This window comes from Columba livia, chromosome 10 (genome assembly GCF_036013475.1).
Source record: "Columba livia isolate bColLiv1 breed racing homer chromosome 10, bColLiv1.pat.W.v2, whole genome shotgun sequence".
In the NCBI taxonomy this organism is placed as follows: Eukaryota; Metazoa; Chordata; class Aves; order Columbiformes; family Columbidae; genus Columba; species Columba livia.
Genome location: NC_088611.1, coordinates 22,557,511 through 22,579,937, shown reverse-complemented (window position 1 = coordinate 22,579,937; position 22,427 = coordinate 22,557,511). Strand labels below are relative to the sequence as shown.

The window sequence follows — 22,427 nt, the reverse complement described above, 5'->3', positions numbered from 1 at the left end:
TGCTATTTGAAAAAAAGGCACCTGATGGGTTCCTTGTTTTCTCCTGTAGAAACTCACCAGCATATAATTTGTCTACATTAACAATACGTGCGGGTGGGATGACAAACGTGGAAATAATTGCTAGCAACACACAGATTCAAAAAGCATGTTAACCTGCCCCCGAATAACGGCCGGTGTCACCACCGCTGTCCCCACGGGTGTGATCTGATTTCGGGCAGGCAGAGTGGCTCCGGGGCACCCGCAGGCACTACTGCTGTCACCAGTGTCACGGCCACCCGGCAGCGGGACCCACGGACGCCCGGGACCCACGGACACCTGGCAGCGGGAGCCGCCCGGTCCCGCCCGGTGTGTGGCAGAACCAGGACGCTGCGGGAGGGGCAGCCAAGGGACGGATTCTTTCAGAGCAGGTGTAAATCTAATTAGCCTGAGAAAGAGGAATTCCCTCTATGCCATCTCATCACCGATCTTCCAACCAAGCACTACCACGCAGTCTGTGCAGAAGGACCAGGGTGATGCCGCCTCTTTTGATGTGCTGGTGACAGACAGGCATTGTCTAGTGAAACTCTATCGAGAAGTGTGAAGCGAATAAGAACGAGCGATTAGAGCACAGTATGGAAGTAAGGAATCCCAAATTCTATTTCCAGTTGTCACAGACTTGTCATGAGACCTTGAATTTGTCATTTGATTTCTCTGGGCCTGTTTCTGGCTCTGCAAGGAGGAGATAATAGTAATTACCTATCTCCAGGGGGTAAGGAAAGGCTTAATTAACTCATGTTTATGAAGTGCTCCGTACTGAGCTCTGTTAGCACAGTAGCATTCTACCAATCATTAATTGAATATTGAACTTTTTCCGGTTTTCCAGAGGATGGTTTCAGGAGTTCTCATCGTCCCGCTCCTCCATTGTTTCCCCGTTGCTCGAGCTGGAGTCACTTCCCTCTGGACACGTCTCCCAGTCAGAAGCACCATCTGCACAGACTTCCCTCCAAAATGGAAAGTACTGATGTGGGCACAGTGCTAAGCGTAAGGAAATACACTGTCTGTAACACTCTTACCTCTATGCTGCTGATCAACTCTAAATATCTAAGGTCTCGTACTCTGGTAAATGCCTATTGAAAAGAAAAAAGAATGAAAGTAATTAACTTGGAAAGCCAGAAAAATCAACCGAATATTGTTACACAGGAGTCAAACTGTCTCTGTGCCAACAGGCCAGGCAGAAACCCGCTGGGTTTGTGTGGTTCCCAACCCAACGGGTCCCCGTGCGTCCCAGACAAACCAGGGTCCGACCCCACCGGCTCTCACCACGGACAGACCAGGGTCCGACCCCACCGGCTCTCACCACAGACAGACCAGGGTCCGACCCCACCGGCTCTCACCACAGACAGACCAGGGTCCGACCCCACCGGCTCTCACCACAGACAGACCAGGGTCCGACCCCACCGGCTCTCACCACAGACAGACCAGGGTCTGACCCCACCGGCTCTCACTGCGGACAGACCAGGGTCTGACCCCACCGGCTCTCACCACAGACAGACCAGGGTCCGACCCCACCGGCTCTCACCACAGACAGACCAGGGTCCGACCCCACCGGCTCTCACCACAGACAGCAGCAGGACCGGCCGCGGTGTGTGCCAGCCCCACACAGTACAAAATACCCTTTCAAACATGACACCTGATTATTCTGGCTACTTTATAGCTTTTCCGTTTTGATGCGAGGAGCGATACAGACAAGGAAATTCAAGGAAGCTTTACAAGGCAGAACACATAAGTGCCCGTACTGCCCAAGCATACTGCATGTGCTTCCAGTTCTGCACCAGCCTGACAGTCTGGCACAGAGCAGCTCAGGGGGGAGGAAGGAAGGGAGGGAGGGAGGGAGGAGACGGTCAGATAGAAGTCCTGCAAGCCAGTGCAGCATCTTGTGCAAACGGAGCCACGTGTGGATGCGAAGCCCCAAGCGCAGCCGCGGCGTCTCAGCACCTTAGCGCTGAGACATTCATCATTCATCCGGACATTCACCAAAAACAGAAGTGTAACTCTTCAGCCCGCACGTTCAAGACTTCTAACCAAACTAATGCTGAAGAGGGCATAGAATATTCTGCTTACACCAGATCAGCCTCAGAACTAGGAGAGCCTTTAATGTCAAGAAGCTGCTTTTGTTCCAATTAATCCGCTCTAATTCTAAGAGGGCACTATTTTAAAATTCCAAGGAGGCACTGAAAACTTCTTTTTAAGAATATCTATTTGCATAAAGCCATCTATGAAACTGGAATTATTCTGATGCCTATACTTAAGGAAAAAAAAAAGCATTTAATTTCCTTTTTCAAAAAAATCTGTTATTAAGAGATGCCTATCACTACAGGCCATTCCCTCCGTATTTTCAGAATGTTTTGTCTTTCATAAAACATTCACGACACTGAACTCAGTTCACCCTCTTACTGGAGAAAAGGTGGGGAAAGAAAACAGAGAAGTATTTTATGCCCGAGAAAACTCTGTTCTTCAGTGCCTGCCCATTGACAGGGCGGGGCACTCCAGATGGGAAACGACCACACCGATGGCATCCCGGCACCGTCACCTGCGCACAGCAGCGGTGTGCGGATCAGAATGTGGAACTGCACATCTGGGCTGCGGTTGACGCCGGGGGCGCGGGGGCGGGAACGCGCGTCCTGTGCTGCCCCCTCAGCCGCCCCCTCCCTTCCCGCAGCTTCCGTTTAGAACAGGCTTTTACCTAGAGAGAGAAACGCTATTGCAGCTAAAACCTCACCGCAAAGCTGAGAATAGAACCAACCAACGTTTTCTTTGGTATATGGAATAACATACATCTACTAGAGACAAGATGGTAACCAAGGAGCACCACTTTGTATTCCAGCTGCCAAAAAACATCCATTATACACACGCTATATCTATATATGTGTATGTATTTCTATAAATATAAAACAAGCTTTCTGCTAAATAAGTAAAGAGGTGCTCTACCTTTTTAGCCGTTTCAAACTCCAGCCCTTCCAAGGCTTCCATGGCCAGTTCTCTCCAGTCAGCATCGGTCACTCCCAAACACGCTATTTGATAGGCTTCTCTAAACATTTTGCGTTCCAGATATTGATACATGGGTGCAGACTGAGGATTTCCATTAAAAACATGTGTTAGAAAGCATAATACTCAGATATATCAGTGACATTCCCTACACACATTGCGGGAAAAATGTATTTGAATTGCAACCATTACGAGCTTCACAGAGAATAAATGCATGTTTTTTGCAAAACAGACACAACAACATTCTGACATGGTTATTACTGTAAGTTTAGACAAGCTGGGTTAACTATATTCCAAACTCATCCATCATTAAATCTTCAGTTCCTTGCATATTAGGAAGTAGTTAAGAATGTGAATTCTTCTGAGCATCGCACACAGTAAATATTGTGTACAATGAGCCCATGAGGTTGGTTTGGTTTGGGTTTGGATTTTTCCAGTACTACAGAAACGGGGCAAAGGAACAGGCAGCTTGTTCTCCAAGGCCAAAAGCTGAGAAGCGGCACCACGGCCAGATGTGGAGCCCCCGGCAACGTCCAGACCGACGGCAGAGGAGCCGCGCGCAGTAACGCCGCCGGCCCAGCCCCGCGGGCTCACCGCACTGCGACTGTTAAACCCAGAACACGCTGACCGGGAGGACCTGCCCTAAAAGGGAATCAGAGAGAACGCGCGGCTGCGCGCTGAGCCGGACAGACGGAGCCGCGGGACCTGCCGCTCCAGGGCCCGCACGCTCATTTCTGGGGGGATTTACCAATCCAGCGCCTGGTCCATCTCCGACTGCCCAACCCACGGGACGTGGCAGAGCGCGCACGGCTCTGCACCGCGCCCGGTCTGCGGCACGGGGCCCGGCAGCTGGAACGGCGCCTCTGCCTTTTCCGTGGTCCTTCCTGCCCACATCGGGGTGCACAATCAGAATGGTTTGAATTGCTTGTGTTGGTTGCTTTTTGGGTTTTTCTGTTTGTTTTTTCTCTTTCTTTGTTCAGTTTCTTGGACTGTTTTAGACTTTTCCATCGCTTCCCAGAAGGCAGAAAATATCATTTTGTGGAAGGCAATCTCTAAATTTAGAATATAAAGACTGCACATGTACTACACATTCAGACTAAAATATACAGCTTAAATGTTGTCTAAACACATCCAGATGAAGCTACAATAAGACAGTATTTGATATACTCACAGAAAAATCAAATTACAGTGTGAAAAAAGGTACATGGAGAGACTACAGTAAAAATACAGGAAGAGGCAACACCCAGACCATAGCTCCATCTTCGCTCCGACACGACGTGCATTGCAAGTAGAAAGGGAGCATAGAAACAACCACCAACAGCAAAACCAAAGTTAAATCAATTCATGCCAAATAAACAAAAATTAAATAGATCATGCAATATAACTTGAACACGATGAAAGCGTGAACTGCAATCATTTTGGTAATGGAATATGAGTGAGTCTCAGAAAAGCTCCTTCACTTCTTAAACATTGATGTTTATGAAATGTAAAGCAACGCTTAGCGAGATTAAAGGATTACCTGTGGAACTTCAACGGCTGACATGGAAAACACATGCAGGCAGAAGATCTTGGAGCCGTTGTAGCCCACCACGAAGCCCTGCAGCTTCTGCTGGTGGACGGGGAAGCTGCTGGCTTTGATGTGGAGGTAGCCGCCCCCCGAGAAGCAGAGCATGTCCTCGCACTGCGTGTTCCAGGCCACGCTGTTGGCGTTGGGCTCCTAAGGCACAAGAGAGCCGGGGATTACAACACGCACCGTGGCACCTTCCCGCGGAAACGTGCATCCTGCAGCTAGAGCGTGTTACAGACCGCGTGTGTACGCACTCTTACTATTCGTGTTCGTGATATTCTAAAGCATAGCCTATTCCTAACCAGATTTATAGGGACATATTTGACATCTTAATAAACAGCTATAATTGCCTTTTTTTGTATTTACTAACAATCTAGCATATTAAACTGTAGCACATATAAAATTCCACAATAATACACTGTTAGCTAGTTAGCACATTTTATTGATCACTTTTCTGCCCGTAACAAAAAGGAAGTTACAGACCCCGTCTTTGTAGCACTTCGTACTTTCTATCCAGTGTTCTCTGCAAATGTTTCACTAACATTAACGAGTGAACCCCCACACTGGCTGCTGAACTGCCAGCGAACAGAGAATTATCACTATTCATTTTGCAGTCTAGGAACACACGACGAACAAAGAAGTTTAGGCTTTAATTCTGCTCATACTAATGATGAAGCCAAAATGCTCATTAACTGTCACGCTTCAAAGGGAACAGGACAGAGCTCTAAATTAAACCGAAAAGGTCACATGTATAAGTGCTCTTTATTCAGCTGTTGCTCACATATATCTCCTGCCTTCTAATTCTCTGTCCGCCGTCTCCAAAAGGGTAGTTTTGATAGAGAAATAGATCACAGCTATATCTACAAAATGTGGAAATGGCTTAAATGACCATTATGTGAATTTCGGAACAGGAAGGCTATCGGTGTGTTCTGTGCTCCAAAGCGCTTCCTCCCCACCCAGGTGTTTGATAAGACTCAGAATTTTACCTGAAACAGCAGCTCTTTGGTGTGGATATCGTAGACCAGGCAGGTGTCGTTCTCGTCCACCACGGCCAGCTTGGTGCGCGAGGCGCTCATGTCCAGGCAGCGCACGGCGGTGGATTGCTTCAGCAGCACCATGGCGAGCGCGTTGTCCACAAATATCTTCAGAATCTGCGCAGATAGGAAACCCACGTCAGCCCACCCATTCTCGCTCCCAGCACCAGAAGCAGCACAGCGGGTACACACTTAATGCAGTTTAAAGCATGAAACCGCAATCTTTTTCAGAGATAAACTGGTCATTAAAATTAAGGAAACGCTTTCAGTTTGAGGTGTCTTGAAAAGACTTGTTTCCACAACATAATCTAGGTTACAAGCCTACACAAATAAAACACACGCTATACATCCTGGATGATTTAATGCTTCACTAGCTAAACAGTCACATTAATACGCTACCACAGAGATATACAGCCCAGAGACAGAAGACGCAAAGGACCTCAGTCCCTCTCTGCTCCCGTTCTCCGGGGCTTCAGTCTGAACCGCTCAGCTGCTCCCTGGCTTGTGAACCAGAAGCAAAGTCCCCGCTGGAGCACGCAGAGCTTCCAGCGCCCAGCAGGAACAGCCCGGCCCGCCCCGAGCGCTAACGCGCTCGCCGCTCACCAACAGCTCCGCTTGTGCCAGCTGTTCCTAACAACTCACGCACCTCAAACCAAGTTAAACGTGTTTGTGCAAAGTTTACAGATGGAAGAAATCAGGTTTTAATCACAAGACGAGACCCTGTCAGGTAAAGTCTGGGCTGTAAAAGAGCATGCTGCTCCTAAGGTCTCCCCCTCAGAGCACAAGCCAGACTTTATTTGCAGTGAAAAGACACGTAACAGACGTGATGTGTTACCTGACCGTTCTTTAGGCCAACCAAGAGCCCTTCTCTTCCTGGAGGTCCTCCAATTACTTTAATGTAACGAATAAGAGATTCCATCAGCCACTCTCGTTCTTTAACGCCGCTAAACGAGAGGCACTGTAACCTTTTCTCCTGAAGACACAAGAACACACCAAACACCGCATGGAGGTGAAGATACAGCCACCGTGTCCCTGCTGTGCTGTGTTTATAGCTACACCGGCACGAGCGCCTGCTCTCACATACAAACATCATAAAGTCAGACAGACAATTGAACAGGGTGAATTTTTTAAGGTTTTCCAGTGCTATTCACAAATAAAAACACCCCCCCCCTCCTTTCCTAGCAGTCTAAGGGCAGCAGAGGCAGCGGTGGGTGCCCCGCGGTGGGAACCGTCAGCACAACCCGCAGCGGCTGCTGGGCCAGCACCTCCCGGCCTGGGTGCGCCCCGAGAACACTCTGCATTTTTAAGGCACATACCTGGCACAAAATTATGTGATTTGAACACACAACCAGCAAGTTGCATTCAAATTTTTTTACTATCTTTTCCTTCACCCGATAATACATATCTGAAGAGTCGTCTGAGTACAACTCATAGATCAGGATTTTCTCTGGCATCTGGATTGCTAATCTGTTTTTGTAGATTGCGATTTTCTTCACGAGCTCTCTGCCTTTTATTCTGACTAGAGAAAGAAAAAACAAATGCAAAAGCAATACGGTATAGGCTGACATGAAAATAATTGATACAGAAATCAGAAAACTTATTCATACATTAAAATTGCATCTTTTAAAGCATCCCTAGAATTGAAAGTAGATTCCTGCTCGGATACGTTTGTCGTTCTGCATCTGCCCAAGCTACCATCCCCAGCGCGCTTTCTCACCCTCTGTCATTGTAAACAGCACATTCTGGGACAACACTTCGACCCCTGGCCATGCAAAGCCAGTGGACACAAGACACAAAGTAAACACAAGCCCTTGAGGCTGCAAGGAAGGGAAAAAAGAGCTAACTATGATGTGCAGTATTTTTATCCCATTGGCAGATTAAAACCTTATCTCCAAAGCCTCTGCCCCTCCCAGTGTCCTTGCAAATCCCACATCTTTCATTAAGCCTGTCAGCGCTGAGCCTCCAGGATCCAGGTTTGCGCTCCCCTCCTGCGAACGCTGCCCCGCAGCTTTACCGCCCCAGCGACAGCCCGTCTGGTACGGGCAGCGTGCAGCCCAAGGGTTCCGATGGATGTGGATTAGAACACCAAACCAGAACAGAATGAGTGATGCTCTGGCCTGAGTGCAAGTGTGAAATTACCTTTTTGCTCAGTGATGAGGTGCTGGACAATAACATCAGTCATGCTGTCCCTGTAAGCGTAGCGATCTTTATACAGGCCGTGAACGGTGCTGAAAATCAACTGATAAAAGGATATTGTTCCATCTTGGCATCCTACTGCCTGAACACAAGAAGAAAACGACTTCCATTAACTGATTCATGTAGGTGAGAACGGACAAATGTACAGCATTTATATGAGCATCATATTCCCTTTCACGCACAACACACAGATCGGCACCAGCTGCTGTACTCAGGCCCTGCAGGAGTGCGGTGCAAGACGGGGAGTGGCCTCCCGGCGGTGGGCGGGGGTTGGTTTGGTTGCGTTGTTGGGTTTGGGGCTTTTCCTGGGGGTGGTGGGTTGGTTTCTGGTTTTAAATTCTCTCTGTATCTCCCCGATTGCGCAGTGACACGGAGTGAAGCGCTTCTGGCTGACGGTTGTCTTGCAGGCATTTTCCACGAGGTGCAATGCTAGAAATTCAATGTTTTCTTGCCAACATGGAACTAGATTTGGTCAATGTAGAAATGAGCTGCCACTTTTTCTTTTCTTCCCTTCTCTATTATGATTAAAACGCAGCAAATGCCTTACCATCTGAAAAGAGCTGTTGGGCTCATTTACAGCCTCTTGCAGCTCAAGTTCTACTCGTGCAGGCTGTTTGTAACTCTGGTGGCAGCTCCAGGGCCTCCCCAGCGCTGCTGAGGTTCTGCTGCCTCGGTAAGAGTGTCCAGGCTGAACAAGTGAGTTTGAAAACTATGGTCTCACCTCTATGACAAATTCTCTATGAAAAAGTCAGAAAAATGCTCCTACTCACCACATAGTTGGAGTCTGGCTTAACTTTGCACGTCCACACCCAGCTGCTTTGCTCTCCTATGGTACCCAGACGCACGCCATCCTTCGTGAAGAGGGAAACTTGTTTGTCTGAACCGCCCAGTAAAATATACTCTCCTTTAGTGAAATAGCTAACACAGCAAGGGTCAAAATTGAGCATTCTGTCCTTCCCAACCTACAAGGGGAAAAAAAATCAACAACATTAGCAAAAGGATCATTTCGTGTTTTCCCAAGGCAACGAGTGCCATCACTGACACTATCCTTCCCGCTCCCCTGGCCACGCACAACTTTTTATACCCAGAATCATGGGTTATACTACGATTCCCAAGGCAGCTCTAAACCACGTCCAAGTATCCCCCCAAACCACGCTACTCAGAACACAGCAAGGCACAAAACCCCCCTTCACTGGCTGAAAGAAATACAAAGGTCTCTTCTACAGAGCAGTAAGCCAGGTCACAAAGTCAGCCGAGCTGTAAGGGCCTTAATACAAAAACTGTAAGAGAGCAGCTGAGTTGCCATGGGAGAAACCAGAGCTGAGGGACAAGACGGTTAAACAAAACCAAAGCGGACTCATAAAAGGTTGGGAAAACAGAACTCATTTAATGTAGCTAATAAAGCTCTAGTATGCAAACACTCTGAGTACGGGACACAGAACAGTGAGAATGCCCTGCCGCTCCTGCCTCACGCTGTCACACACACCTGTTTGCCGCTCAGCTGGTAGAAGGAAAGCTTCTGACCCCAGTCTGCCACAGCCAAAATATCATTGCGTTCGTCTCTACAACAACAAAGGAAGTAGTCATTCTACAGCAATTGATTAACACATTTCTTAGAGCAATAGGGCACATAAGATAGCAGAATGTGCTTCATGTTACTCTTTAAAAACCACAAACTGAAAGGACAGCGGATACATCTTGCTGTTTAAAACCAAAAAACAGCTTGGGGACACAAAGGAAAAACGCGTCTCCAGGAATGGCCGCAGAGCTTGACGTGTCACCTGGCGTGCAGCAGCGCCCGCAGCGGGGACAGTGACGCCCAGGGTCCCGGGAGCGGGCGCAGCGCGGGCGCTGGTCCTGGCGGCAGCGCCGGGGAGGTGCAGGTGCCAGTGAGGGGGACGCGCAGCCCAGCGGGGGAGGGTGCGCGGGGTTAACGCTGCACCTGCAGCTCGCAGCAGAACACTGGAGCCTCTTCTCCACCGGCCCTTGCTAGGAAGGGAGATGGCGGTCCGGACATTCCGCTGCAAACAAAGCTTCCCGCCAGCAACCGGGCAAAAAGGGAGCAATTAAAAAACCTGATGGAAATCCAGCTGTTTAGTAAGCGCCATCCCTTTGCTCAATGCATGATGCAGGCACCCGTGGGGAGAAGCAACGTGCCGTCACGTACTTAAGAACTATCTCATAATGAACACACACTAGCAGAGTTAATTAAGATCATACAGGCATCTGTTCATCTAGAATTTCCTCCTTTGTGAATGTCTGATTTTGTACCCTGCATAATACTGTCTGCCCTTGGTCCTTTCTGTACGTTACTGTTCTAGATAATATACAGATATATGTTCCTTCGAAGTGTCACTCACAAGCTGGAATCCTCAGAGGCCGGCTCTCCCTGCGGTCTGGGCTGTGTGCCTCACCGCCCTGCCCAGCGCCAGGCCTGGGTGGCAGCGCCGGTGTCTCCGCCACACAGCTGTGACCTGACTCCGCTCCGCCATCTGCTCTGCTCCAAAACCTCTCCCTCCGACTGCAACAGCAAGTGTCTGTTCACACATCTGGGACAATATTCCCTCTGGACTGAACTGAAGTGAAAAAACAGCTGCTCTCTCTCCCCCAATCCAAACAGACACTCACGGCCCCCACCACCCACAAAACGAACAACCAAACAAGACACCAAACAACCAACCAAACAACAGCACGAACACAACACACAAAGGAAACGTTTCTTGAGAAATAAGTGGAACGGGTTCCCAGCTTCTCCATCCAGTTAAAGACCAGCAGCAAAACCAAAACCCGCTACACGATCACTTAAAAAAAGGTAACGTAGTACATGGCGTTAATCTGGTTGAGCAGGGATAAAAGTCAAACCTTTCTGCAATCAATAAGCCAAGGATTATCTGTTCAGCATGATCAAAAAGGAAGTGTGACATTATTTACCTGGATGGATTCCAACAGATGGACCATATTGGAGCTGAAGCACCCCCTGTGCGCTCTATTTTAACCTTCTCGTCACCGTTTTTATTCCTGATGCTGACAACGCCGTTGAACATCCCCAGAGCAAGGTACTGCCCATCGTTGGTCCAGCTGACGAAACACACACACTGAGAGCAAAGTACTGAAAACAAGCAGCAGGGAGGCAGGATGGTGCCCACACCGTGGGGATGGCAGAAACAGACTGGGGGGCAGCCAGCCATCCTACAGGTTGTTTATGCACCTAAATCCACATTCATGGGAACAGCATGCACGACAGCAGAACATTTTATAATATACACAGAAATTTAAAAATGTAGAAATAAAAACAACCCGCTATCATCTGCTTGCAATACTCCTAACGTGTGCTAAGCAGCGGATACATTTAGGGGATGACAGTGTTGGCAGGAGACAAGAGTGTTTACAAGCCACATTTAGAACCCTGCTCGGCTCCGACCGCGCGGTGCGGGACGGAGGAGACCTGGTTCCCACTCCGGTCTGTCGGGCAGATAGACGGGGGCTGTGCACAAACTAACGTGCCCTCGCTTCAGTTCCCCGGAGCGGGAACATCTCCTGCTGAAATACCAGCAGCGCGGGAGAACAGCTCCACGAACCAAGAGCAGAACTGGTTTTCCTCTGACTTAATTCTCCAGGTGTTGCACGGGCCGGGAGAGGCAGCGAGACACTCAGACCTGCTCAGGACCAGAGTGCCTCCCTCACGTCTGCAGCAGAATTCAGGTATAAGCAGGATCAAATAAAACCCAAATCCCTTGGCTATTAAAAAAGGGGGAGAAGCCTCTTGTACCACCACGTACTGTCACTGCACAGGCTGAACCACTTCACCTGAACTTTTTTTATTTTAAAGCTTGCATATTATTTTTAATTGTTTGTATTGAAAAAAATGACATGGGTAATCCTTAGAACTTACCTACAGCAAGTAATCTTACTGCTGGTTTTAGTTTTAGAGACCGACTTCTGTTCAGGAGACCACAAGCCTTGATGGAAGCAAACAAAAAGCCAAAATAAGTGACATGTAAGCATTTACCAGTGTTCAGACTAGAAACCGATACTGCCAGAAAACTCAGCTGGAGCTTTAGAGGGACCAAAGTCTCATTCACTGCTAGAAGAACATTTAAATACATGTTATTTGTCAGTAAATGGGGAAAGCAATCCACCTAAATACCCCAGAGGGTGTCTCTCCAACACAACAGGGTCCCACGGTGGCACATTTTACCCCTTGGCACGCGGCAGCCGTCCCGGTGCCCCGCACTGCGCCCGCACAGCTTCTGGCTAACGGAGCTGGGGGAGACCTACCGAAGTCACTGGAAGAGCAGGACGCCAGCTGATGCGTAACAGGGTTGTACGAGACGCACTGTATAGAGTCATTATGCCTAGAACGAAGTTACAGCCATATTTCAATAAATCAGCCTTAAATGCCCGCTTTGCTGACTTTCAGCAAGATAGCCGAAAGGTCTGCCAGATGCCAGAAATAATTCGATCAGTTTATATTACACTAAATTAATCTGCAATTACTGTAAACTAAATCGGTAATAAACCTTAAAAACACTCGGTTTTAAGCGGCAGCATTCACTGTATTTCATCAAGGTTGGCTAAAAATGTATGCAGAGGGTGGTTTGTGAAGCGTGACTAAAGGCGCTATCCAAACTCCAACCCAAATGTGCTTGGTTTAGATTCTAAAACAAGCGCTCGTAGAACACCAGTTTGTGCACTAACTGGGGATACATGTACACACACGGTCAGAAACAGGATCTGAAGATGTCGTTTAAGAGGGATGACAGGAAAATAAAGTCAGAAGCTGGATGGAAATATATTGAAAGTACCACATCTTACATTTAATTTGGTCTTTGAACCAGAATGATATTAATTTTATTATACAAGATCAGAGTCAGATTCTGTTTCATTTTCTTTCGATGTATACATTTCCTCAGTTCCCTGACAGCCCTTTAAATTCAGAGATTATCTAGACTTCTCACACTCTTTTATGCCTTTAATTGCTTTCCTGCCTCATTCAGACACTCTGACTGTTCTTTCCCTCTTCCCCATTCCCCACTCACCAGCGTCTCCTCTGACCTTAGTCAACCTCCTTCCAAATCTAGAGCACGTACTCTCTGCCAGCACAAGCGCACAATCAAAGCCCGCTTTTGAGGAACAGAATTGAAAGGCATCACTTACGTGTATTTCAGAATTCCTTCTAACTTTGAAGTCCAAATTATCACACTTTTATCAGCAGAGCCAGATGCAAAACGTTTGCCTAGGAATTAAATAGAATTTAAATCCCACACATACAAGAGGCACTTTAACTCCAAATACTCAATCAAAGAGAGAGCAAGAAGCTCTTGAACCCGACAAGGCTCAGCAAAGCGCCTGACGCTGCCAAGGTCTCGATGCGACCGCGCTCCTCCAGCCCCGCAACGCCCCATGGCTTGGTTTGGCATTCCCAGAGCGCCAGGGGAGGCAGGGACAGCCCTTCCAGCACCGTCAGGCACAGTGATTTGTGTCAGGCGAAAAACGGGACATTGTCACAGGTATCGCCTACACCTGGGACAGCAGCAGTTGAGAGCGAGTCCTTTGAGTCCCCACAGAACGAGAATCGGAGACAATGACAGGACTGGAAGCAGAGTAAGGTCTGCAGAGAGCACTGAAATGCGCGAGGGATCAGACTGGGGAGCTTTGGGCTAGAGGAGCTGTGGGAACACAAACCAGGGGCAGGCGGATCTCTGGGTACCCACCTCCCTCGCTACCCCACACATACAAACGGAACCATCGTGAAGTAGAAGCAAAGTGGGGACCACAGCTCTTGGGTGAACATCTGGCCTTACGCCAAATGTACAGGACTGCTGCACGTGGCATTGGAGCGGGAGTCCGAACCCTCCATGGAAAACGAACAAACAGAACACCAGCACTCGCACACGTTCAAAATGCGGTTACTGAAACAACCCTGATTTCTCTGTTTATCAATAAGAAATGGAAGATGTGCACTTCTCAAACCAGACAACAAAATCATATTTACCATCTTTAGCATACGCCACACAGTACACAGTGTCCTTATGTCCTTTCAAAGGCTGAATCAAGGTTCCATCAGAGGTATCATACACCTGTTTCAACAGGGGCAAACAAAAACAAACATACAACAAAGAAAACAGACACAAAATCTTTCGGTGAGGACTGGGATATAAAATTACCGGAGGCCAACAAGATTACACACTTTGTGTTTGCTTTCTTGCACGGCACACAGCCCATGCAAGACACAACGTTTTAAAGCGTAGAAGCAGCTTTCCTCATGTGATACTTCTGGGACTGAAAGAAGACTCAGTGTCAGAAAATTACACGCACTAAAGAAATCTCCAAAGAGCTCATCTGGGCAGCTTGTTTTACTTCTTTCTCTTCTTTCCCCTGCACTGAATGTTAAAACATAATACATTACTAGAAAGGACCATCACTAAATATACCATTCTGTGAAAAACAAATAAAATACGTATAAAATAACCAAGCCTACGTCTCTACAACCGCGCCATCCGTCCCTCCATCCCACAGGATGCAGGTTAATGGGTTCCAAACCACCGGGTGAGGTGCGAGAGGATGAGATGACACAAGAGACTTAAATCTCATTACTCTTGGAAACAGAGCTTAAAACTTGGGAAGAAACATTAAAAAGCTTCAAAACGCTTTATGGTTAGTCTGCATTAATATGTATGTAAAGATGAGGCTGGACTGGCAGAGATAAAAGGATTTAGATGGGTTATATTCATAAGTTAATGTGAAAGAAATCACATTCATACAGCTGTAAATGCAAAATGGAAGAACAAGTTCCGTACCAGCAGTCTGTTCCCAGCAGCGATGACCAGCTGAGTCCCATCCGGTTTGAACGCAAGGTCATAAATGCTAAAGAAATAAACAGATTAGTAGGCAGAAAACACATTCCCTTTAGCGTCAAAGGTGCCGCACACCGGGAGCTGCTGCCTGCGAGCTCCGGGCACCGCGACTCCGGAGGGCAGCCCAGAGCAGCTCCCCGCCGCGGAGCGCCGAGCACCGGGCTGAGCACGCACGGACCCGCCCGGTACACGGGCTGCTGCCCGGGGCTGCGCCTCACGCGCAAAAGGCCAAAACGGCCCCCAGGAGGCTCCGCTTCACCGGACCCCGGCACCCAGAGGCCCGGGGCACCGGACAGCGGCCCCGGACAGCGGGCACTGCGCGCGGGGCGGGCCCGGCGCCGCCTCAACGAGCTGCCCCGGGCCGCCCCCGCGCGAGGATCGGCCGTACCCGGCGCCGCTCCCGGCCCGCCCCGGTGCCCAGGCCAGGCCCCCCCGGGCCGGCCGATCGCGCTGTCCCCGGGCCGCTCACCACTGCTCGGCCTTGTCGCGCCAGGTGAGCGCGGTCCGCATCCCCCGGCCGGATGTTTACACCCGCCCTCCGCTGCCACGGGCAACGCGCATGCGCCCGGGGTCCCACCGGACCGCCGGCACGGCAGGGGGCGCCCTCCAGCGCGGCCGGGGTGCGCTTGCGCAGGAGAGGAGGCGGGAAGGGCGGCACGTCACGTGACGTGCAGCGGAGCGCGGTTCGGCGGCGCGATGGCGGAGCGGGAACCCGAGCAGGGTCCCGAGCAGAGTCCCGAGCGGGAGCCCGAGCAGGGTCCCGCCCGAGCGGCTCCTTCCCCCGGTAGCCTCCCGAGCGGCGGCCGAGATGGGGCGGCGCTGGAGCGCCCCGGCGGCTGGCGGACGGTGACCAGGCGGCGGCGGTCGGGCCGCACCGCGGGCAGAACCGACGTGTATTTCGTGAGGTGAGGGTGGGCCCGGGCCCGTCCCCGCTGCTCCGGGGCCGTGCTCGCCGTGCCCCGCTGTGGGCGGGCGGGCGCGGAGCGGGTGTACACGGGTGTCTGTGAAGGCTCAGCAGACCATGCGTGTGCAGCCACCAGCCTGCCAGCTGCTCGTTTGTTGTTCTGAGTCACCGCAACGGTTGTTTAGGTGGAGAGCGGGAGAGTGGAGAAGTCTCACAACCCGGTTTTCTCTCATCCCGCAGCCCTGAAGGGAATAAGCTGAGATCGAAAAAGGCACTTGTGGAGTATCTTTGGAAAACTGGGGAGACAACACTAAGAGCAGAAGATTTTGGTTTTACAGGCCCTCGTCAGAGCAGCACCCGCTCCAGAGCGACAAGGTGCAGCACGAAAGCTGCGGGAACTGCTTTGGAGAATGGGGATTGTCACAGTCAAGTGCGAGGCCTCAGTACACAACACGGGGCAGAGGACAGAACTGGAAACAGACACCTGGAAGATGTCACCTCTGCTCTGGAAAGCGAAGATTTGGTCACAAAAGGCATAAAGCCAGAGGACTGTTTGAAAAACACAAAGAAAAGGGCAAGTAGGAAAAGTGTTCAGAATACGAAAACTGGAAGGAGCTCAGAAAAGAGGGATCGAGATAGTACCCAACCCAAAAGGCCGAGAAGAGTGTGTAACAAACAGGAAAGAGAGTGCGTTCAAAACAAGAAGCTCTGCAGAAGGACAGAGCCGCTTGCCGCTGGCGGTCGGGGTGTCGACGACCAGAACGCAGACCCCGCGGGTGCAGGAAAAACACGGGTGAGGGTCTCCAGGGCCCGGTCGGACACACGGCTGAGGTTGGTGCCGGCTCCTGAGCAAAGGGAATTGGAGAGCCTGGCAGAGCAGGAACGTGTGGAGACGGGTTCTGATGACGCAGCTTCTGCAAAGTCTGAGGAGAAAACCAATGGGCTGCACATAGGGAAAGAGGCGGACAGAGGGAGTCGAGGTACCCGGGACGTTAAATCTGACGCTGGAATGGACGCTGACGTCTGGCAGCCCTGTGACGAGAAGAGCTTCACCACAGTTAAACTGCCATCAGGTATTTGTGTGGGTTTGGGCAGAATGTTATCCTAACGTGCTGCCAGGGCTTCTCGTGACTGTACGAGCAAAGTATTGCGCTTCGGGTCACGCTGCTTTGACGTCTGAAACCATCTCATTTCTTTATCCAACAGCATTTAACTTAATGCAGATTAATTCACAACTGGAACTTACTCTGCTGATGTCTTCAGCTGTATAGTGTAATACAATAGTGTTCATTACCGTTGCACTAATTCATTTAATGTTGTTGCACAGTCGGTTTGATTCATAAAAAGGCTTGTTCTAGCTTGTTTCAGACGCTGCAGTATGTGGAAAACGTTTAGTCCTCGGTTGTGGTTTGAGGCTGTTTCCTCAGACTGAGGCAAAGTAACAGTTTATCTTCTGAAGATTTTGTATAGAGTTGAAATACAGAGAGTACTGGAGTGGATCTAAAGCACATTTCTGTCTGCACGCCTGCAAGAAATCCTTGTATTTCCATCACAACGTGAAGTGGAAATGGTGTGTGAAACGTAACAGCAAAATACTTGGTTTTTCTCTTTTTAATGCTGAAGTATTATTTCTTTACAGAAGAGTCTATCCCACGAACGCAAGTGGATAGGAGGAAAACGAGTCCATATTTTTCAAGTAAACACAGTAAAGAAGGTATAATATTCCTTAGGGAAATAAATGTTTTCTGGGGGAAGGAACAGGCTGGCTCAAGGTGAAGTGACGTTCTGGAAGATCCCCAGTTTTAGGCTGGCTGTGCTTAGGTGGCATCAGAGAGCCCGGCTTACCGCTCCAGGGCTGAGCGGGGCCTGTTGTAAGCCTCTGTGGTTTGTGTCTTGCAAGCCACCGTTGGGTCTGGTTCCGAACTCCTCGGCAGCTGTGCGGCGCTGGGCCGTGGGGGCTCGGGGGAGCTCTGGTCAGCCCCTGGGCTGTTGCCCTGTCGGGGGGACTCCCTGCGCCTCTCAGCTGCTGCTCCGTGCTGGGGGGACCTGGGGACCCCTCCCCAGGTCCGTGGAGCAGGGAGTGGGGCACAGCCCGGCAGCCGTGGCTGCTGCCGCCCGTGCCAGGGGACACGGTGCGCGGCAGTTCTGCGAGATGGCGTGTGAATCGCCGCGGTCTCTCCGCGTGCAGTGCCCCCGCCAGAGGAATCTGCTTCAAACGTTCTGCATTTTAAACGTTATTTTCCTTTTAGTGGGTGAGTGCCTCCTTCATTGCCCAGTAACCTTTCCTGCACTGCCTCTGTACAGCCCCCAGCCCGCCGAGGAGGAAAGCCCTGAGAAAATGGACTCCTCCACGGTCTCCTTTTAATTTGGTCCAGGAAACACTTTTCCACGATCCATGGAAACTTCTCATTGCAACTATATTTCTCAATAAAACCTCAGGTAAATAGAGCGATACAATTTCATGTTGTGTAAATGTAAGGGTGGTGTTAGAACAGCTGTGATTTTTAGTGGCATTAATGAAAGAATAAATGTATATTGTGGCAGTGGATTAGAAACAAATGCTTAATTAGTAACTCTTGCCCCTGATAAAAGCTCCCGGCAAAACGTGCACACAGATAACTCGAGGAGAGAATGACCTGCAGTCTTCTGTTGGTTTCTCTCACCAGGTAAAATGGCAATTCCTGTGCTCTGGGAGTTCTTCAGAAAATACCCTTCTCCTGAAGTAACCCGGGCTGCGGACTGGAAGGAGATGTCAGAGCTGCTCAAACCGCTCGGCCTCTACGCGCTCAGAGCGAAAACCATCATCAAGTTCTCCGGTGGGTTTTCCCGACTGTGTTCGTGGAGCGGCCTGAATGGCACCAGGGAGACAAATACTCAACCAGCACTCTGGGACTTTCTGTTTGGCGAATACTGCTGGTGGTTTATTTTACGCAACTTCGCGGTGTTGTTGGTCTTACGCATGCAAAGCTGTTGATCCTGTTGTCTTAACCGAGACTGAAATAACGCATAGATAGTGAGATGGGCAAGAGGCCTTTGTCTGGGAGACTTCCAGAGGGGAAGATATGAACGCCTGCAGGACTTGCCTTGGGGTTTTGTGCTCGGGTGAGGTGGCTCTGCTCTGCTCTGCAGCAGGTGACCTCCAGAAGGCCCTTCCAGATGGAATTTTTCTTTGATTCTGATATTTTCTGTACACAGAATGAAAGCATTGCTCTGTGGGTTCAGAGGAGATGGAATTAAAACTCACCCGCAGTGATTTGTTTAAAAGGTGTTTAAGATACTCCCTGTAGGATTTCATTGCCTGCTTTCAGCAGGAAAGACCTAAAACTTGTGTTTTGCATTGGAAGTGTCCCAAAGCGCCGTTTGAGCAGCAGGGAGCGGGGTTTAGTGCCCGCGCGGGCAGTGAGGTGTGTGCTGTGTTGCAGACGAGTACCTGAGCAAGCGCTGGCGCTACCCCATCGAGCTGCACGGCATCGGCAAGTACGGGAACGACTCCTACCGCATCTTCTGCGTCAATGAGTGGAAGGAGGTGGGTGCTGCGGGGGCTCTGCCCGGCAGAGGAGAACACTTGGGTTAAAGAAATGGAGCAATTTGTATATCTTCAGTAGGTTGAATTCCTAGAATGTTCCTTTTACAAGTCTGAACCTGTAAGTGAAGACTTGGCACCTTGATTTTATTTTCTGTAATTTTGCACTTTCACGGTTATTTTTCTGGTTTCCTCGATGTGGGGGTGAGTCTCTTCCCCTCCCCAGTTAAGATGTGAGTTCCCTGTGTTTCCTGCTGTCTCTGCGGTTGGTGCTGGGGGCTGTGCTGGGCTCCTCTGGGGGGGCACACGAGGCCGGTCTGCTCTCTGGTGTAGGACCCCTCCCCGTTCATGGGGAGCGGGCCCGGCCAGGGGCTGTATCCGTGTCCGGCGGGGCGGAGGCGACTGGAGTGCGGAGGGGAGGTGGTCAGAGCGGGGCTGTGCTGCGAGGAGGTGTTGTACTGACCGTTGACGCTTCTGCTGTGCTTCAGGTGCAGCCGCAGGACCACAAGTTAAACGTGTATCACACATGGCTGCGGGAGAACCAGGAGAGCCTGAGCCTCGGCTGAGCGTCAACCGCGCGTTGTCAACCGCGCGTCGTCAACCGCGCCCCAGCTGAGCGCAGCCGGTGCCCTCGCAGCGCTGGCTCCTGCGGTGGGTGTCCTTGCGGGCTCCTGTGCTCACCAGGGTCTTAATTTGTGTGTGTGTGTAACGTGCCCAGCGCTGCTCATCGCTCATAGAATGTGTAAAGTATCTGTACATTTCTAATAAACGTATCCGTGTTTTTGTACCGCCTGTTCGTTCTGGGCCCCGGCCCCGCCCCCCGGCCCCGCCCCCCGGCCCCGCCTCCCGGCCGCGCCCCGGCCCCGCCCGCTCTGCGGAGCCGCCGGGCTCGGCGCGGCCGCGGTGGACGCGCGTGCGCGGCGGGCGGCACCGGGGGCTGCAGGGCGGGGGCACCACCCGCCCGCCAGGTGGCGCCCAGCGGGCCTGGCGGAAGTAGCGCCTCGGCACAGCCTGGCGGAGGTGACGCCACGCAGGTCCTGGCAGACTCGTGGCAAAAGCACGGCTCGAGGCGCGGCGGGAAGCACCGATCCGTTCTCCCGGGACGCCCCCGCGGGGCGACCCCCCCGGCAGAACCTCCCGGCAGGCGCTCGCTGCCCTGCGAGGCCCCGCTGCCCGCACTGCGCAGGCGCGGCACCGCAAGGACCTGACAGGACCTTCCGTGCTTCCCATCAGCCCCCGCGCGGGACCGCCCCTTCTCTCGGCGGGCGCTGCCGCGGACGGCGCCATCGCGCACCCGGTGAGTCCCGATCCGCCGCCATCCTCCCTCATCCTCCCTCATCCGCCCCCATCCGCCCCCATCCGCCCCGCGGGGGCCGCGGGCCCGGCGCGGCCGCTCCCCCGGGCAGGTCCCACTGCCCTCCGCCGCTCGCCGCGGGCCGCAGGGCCGGGGCCTCCCCGGCGGCCTCTCGGGGCCGGGGGCTCTGCGTGCCGGGGCGCGGGGCCCTGCCGCGGGGATGCTCCGGGGGTGGGAGCGCTGGCCGAGCCGGCTGGGCCGCGGTGCGGGAGCGGGTGCGGGCCCGGGGCCGCCGGGCGCGGGTCGTTTCCCCTGAAGCGGAGCCGGGGGCTGTGAGCGAAAATCGCCACTTTTGTCGTTAGTGCTCGGGCTGCGCGTTCCCGCGGCGGGGCTGCGCGTTCCCGCGGCGCGGCGGCAGCCGAAGCCGCTGCTTTGCGTTCGGTGAGTTCTAGGGGCTTTTGCCCGTCGGGAGCAGGGCTCGCGCCGCTGTCGGCGCGGCGGGACGCGGGTGCGGGGAGCGGGACGGGCGGGCGGTGGCGGGGGCCGTGAGCACCTCCCAGGATCGCATCTGGAGAGCTGCCGGTGCTCTGCCAGCTTCGGAGGCGGGAGGGACAGGAGCGCAGCCGGACACCCATTCCCCGGCTGGCCTGGCGTGGCCGCGCGGGGAAGAGGCGCTGCTACAGCTGCCGCGCGGGGCAGCGCGCCCCTGCGCTCGCCCGGGTCCCCCCTCATCCCGCCTGCCCGTCCTAGGCACCATGCCTGCCCTCAGGCCTCTCGTCAAACCTAAAATCGTCAAGAAGAGGACCAAGAAGTTCATCCGCCACCAGTCTGACCGCTATGTCAAGATCAAGGTAAGGAGTCACACGAAATTCCTTATAAAACGAATTCTGGGGCAGTCAGACGGGGTTGCCGTTGGGGTGGATGGCGAATTAAAGCACGGAGGTTCGGTGCTGAAGCTGCGGGCCGGGCGGGACAGCCTGGCCTTTCCGGAGAAGGGTTTTGCTAGAGCTGTTGCCCAGGGGCCGGTGTTCTCAGACCGGTCTCGTAATCACTGCGTATTTTCTGCGTTTCCTCAGCGCAACTGGCGTAAGCCGAGAGGTATCGATAACAGAGTTCGCCGGCGGTTCAAGGGCCAGATCCTGATGCCCAACATCGGCTACGGCAGCAATAAGAAGACGAAGCACATGCTGCCCACGGGCTTCAGGAAGTTCCTGGTCCACAACGTCAAGGAGCTGGAGGTGCTCATGATGAGCAACAGGTGAGTCCGCGGGGCTCTGGGCAGCGCGGCGGGGGGGCTGCGGTGGTTTCCATAGAGCTGCGGTGCTGCGGGGTGATGGGTGGCAGAGCCGCTCACAGGGGGCACAGGGTGTCTTGGGGCCAGTGAATTTGTACCTTTGGCAACAATCCGATGTTACGATGGTGGCAAACGGCGCTGTACTGCAGCACTGTGATAAAGCAGTGACCGAACTGTGGCTTCCAGCTGTTGGGACGCAGGCCTACATCTATGAGTAGCACTTTCATAACAAAGCAGTAGGAGTCGTAATTAACACCATAAAAAGCTACTTCTCACCAGTTCCTTGTTCATAAGAGAGCGGGTGGGAGCGGAGCTGTGCGGGAGTCTGGACGGGTCGGGCTTGGCTGGGGGTGGCTGGTTCCCTGGGAGCAGCAACGCGGCCGCTGGGCGCGGGCTGTTTGCGGGCGCTAGGCCGGCGCTGGGCCCGGGCTGTTTGCGGGTGCTGGGCCCGGCTGTTTGCGGGCGCTAGGCCGGCGCTGGGCCCGGGCTGTTTGCGGGTGCTGGGCCCGGCTGTTTGCGGGCGCTGGGCCCAGGCTGAGGCGCCGGCTGTTTCCTCAGGTCGTACTGCGCAGAGATTGCTCACAACGTCTCCTCCAAGAACCGCAAGATCATCGTGGAGAGAGCGGCCCAGCTCGCCATCAAGATCACCAATCCCAACGCCAGACTGCGCAGCGAGGAGAACGAATAGAGCGGCTCCTGCAGCCGAGATGTATTTAATAAAGTGTAAAAACCCA

The 22,427-nt window shown here is 52.3% G+C and overlaps 3 protein-coding genes across 9 annotated transcripts in view; 2 read left to right on the top strand and 1 right to left on the bottom strand.

Annotated features, from left to right (window-relative positions):
- IFT122 (intraflagellar transport 122) overlaps positions 1-15,315 on the bottom strand; it is a 28,733-nt gene extending 13,418 nt beyond the window's left edge. For 4 of the 6 annotated variants that reach the window (XR_010475201.1, XR_010475202.1, XM_065075841.1 and 1 more), the window contains exons 1-16: positions 15,148-15,304; positions 14,622-14,688; positions 13,817-13,901; positions 12,979-13,057; positions 12,100-12,176; positions 11,714-11,780; positions 10,753-10,899; positions 9,308-9,383; positions 8,592-8,783; positions 7,765-7,903; positions 6,942-7,144; positions 6,461-6,598; positions 5,578-5,742; positions 4,544-4,741; positions 2,968-3,108; positions 1,053-1,106 (exon numbers count right to left, since the gene is read on the bottom strand). Coding sequence is in view for 4 of the 6 variants with exons in the window: in XM_065075841.1 (XP_064931913.1) it covers positions 1,053-1,106; positions 2,968-3,108; positions 4,544-4,741; positions 5,578-5,742; positions 6,461-6,598; positions 6,942-7,144; positions 7,765-7,903; positions 8,592-8,783; positions 9,308-9,383; positions 10,753-10,899; positions 11,714-11,780; positions 12,100-12,176; positions 12,979-13,057; positions 13,817-13,901; positions 14,622-14,688; positions 15,148-15,188 (1,869 nt within the window). In the remaining 2 variants the exon portion in view is untranslated. Of the gene's footprint in view, positions 1-1,052; positions 1,107-2,967; positions 3,109-4,543; positions 4,742-5,577; positions 5,743-6,460; positions 6,599-6,941; positions 7,145-7,764; positions 7,904-8,591; positions 8,784-9,307; positions 9,384-10,752; positions 10,900-11,713; positions 11,781-12,099; positions 12,177-12,978; positions 13,058-13,816; positions 13,902-14,621; positions 14,689-15,147 lie in introns of all 6 variants that reach the window. The other 2 variants (XM_065075842.1, XM_065075843.1) reach the window with 2 other exon arrangements.
- Positions 15,316-15,326: 11 nt separating this feature from the next.
- Positions 15,327-19,892, top strand: MBD4 (methyl-CpG binding domain 4, DNA glycosylase). Of its 2 annotated transcripts, XM_065075845.1 has the most exons (7): positions 15,328-15,583; positions 15,823-16,655; positions 17,222-17,296; positions 17,887-18,021; positions 18,249-18,398; positions 19,005-19,108; positions 19,594-19,892. In XM_065075845.1, exons 1-7 carry the CDS (start codon positions 15,375-15,377, stop codon positions 19,669-19,671), a joined length of 1,584 nt encoding a protein of 527 aa, XP_064931917.1. In that variant the 5' UTR covers positions 15,328-15,374; the 3' UTR covers positions 19,672-19,892. The 2 variants fall into 2 exon arrangements, with proteins under 2 accessions (XP_064931918.1, XP_064931917.1); XM_065075846.1 differs by lacking the exon at positions 17,222-17,296 and having other exon boundaries at positions 15,327-15,583.
- A 287-nt stretch (positions 19,893-20,179) lies between these two features.
- On the top strand, positions 20,180-22,427 carry RPL32 (ribosomal protein L32). The gene is made up of 4 exons (XM_065075848.1): positions 20,180-20,402; positions 21,150-21,250; positions 21,476-21,657; positions 22,252-22,427. Exons 2-4 carry the CDS (start codon positions 21,155-21,157, stop codon positions 22,379-22,381), a joined length of 408 nt encoding a protein of 135 aa, XP_064931920.1. The 5' UTR covers positions 20,180-20,402; positions 21,150-21,154; the 3' UTR covers positions 22,382-22,427.

Excerpts from the sequence above, each read along its gene's own strand:
- RPL32 (XM_065075848.1), top strand. The coding sequence starts at position 21,155 with ATGCCTGCCCTCAGGCCTCTCGTCAAACCTAAAATCGTCAAGAAGAGG. Across the intron at positions 21,251-21,475 it reads ACCGCTATGTCAAGATCAAG|CGCAACTGGCGTAAGCCGAG; the intron begins GTAAGGAGTCAC and ends GCGTTTCCTCAG. Across the intron at positions 21,658-22,251 it reads GTGCTCATGATGAGCAACAG|GTCGTACTGCGCAGAGATTG; the intron begins GTGAGTCCGCGG and ends CTGTTTCCTCAG.
- MBD4 (XM_065075845.1), top strand. The coding sequence starts at position 15,375 with ATGGCGGAGCGGGAACCCGAGCAGGGTCCCGAGCAGAGTCCCGAGCGG. Across the intron at positions 18,399-19,004 it reads AACCATCATCAAGTTCTCCG|ACGAGTACCTGAGCAAGCGC; the intron begins GTGGGTTTTCCC and ends GCTGTGTTGCAG. Across the intron at positions 19,109-19,593 it reads GCGTCAATGAGTGGAAGGAG|GTGCAGCCGCAGGACCACAA; the intron begins GTGGGTGCTGCG and ends GCTGTGCTTCAG.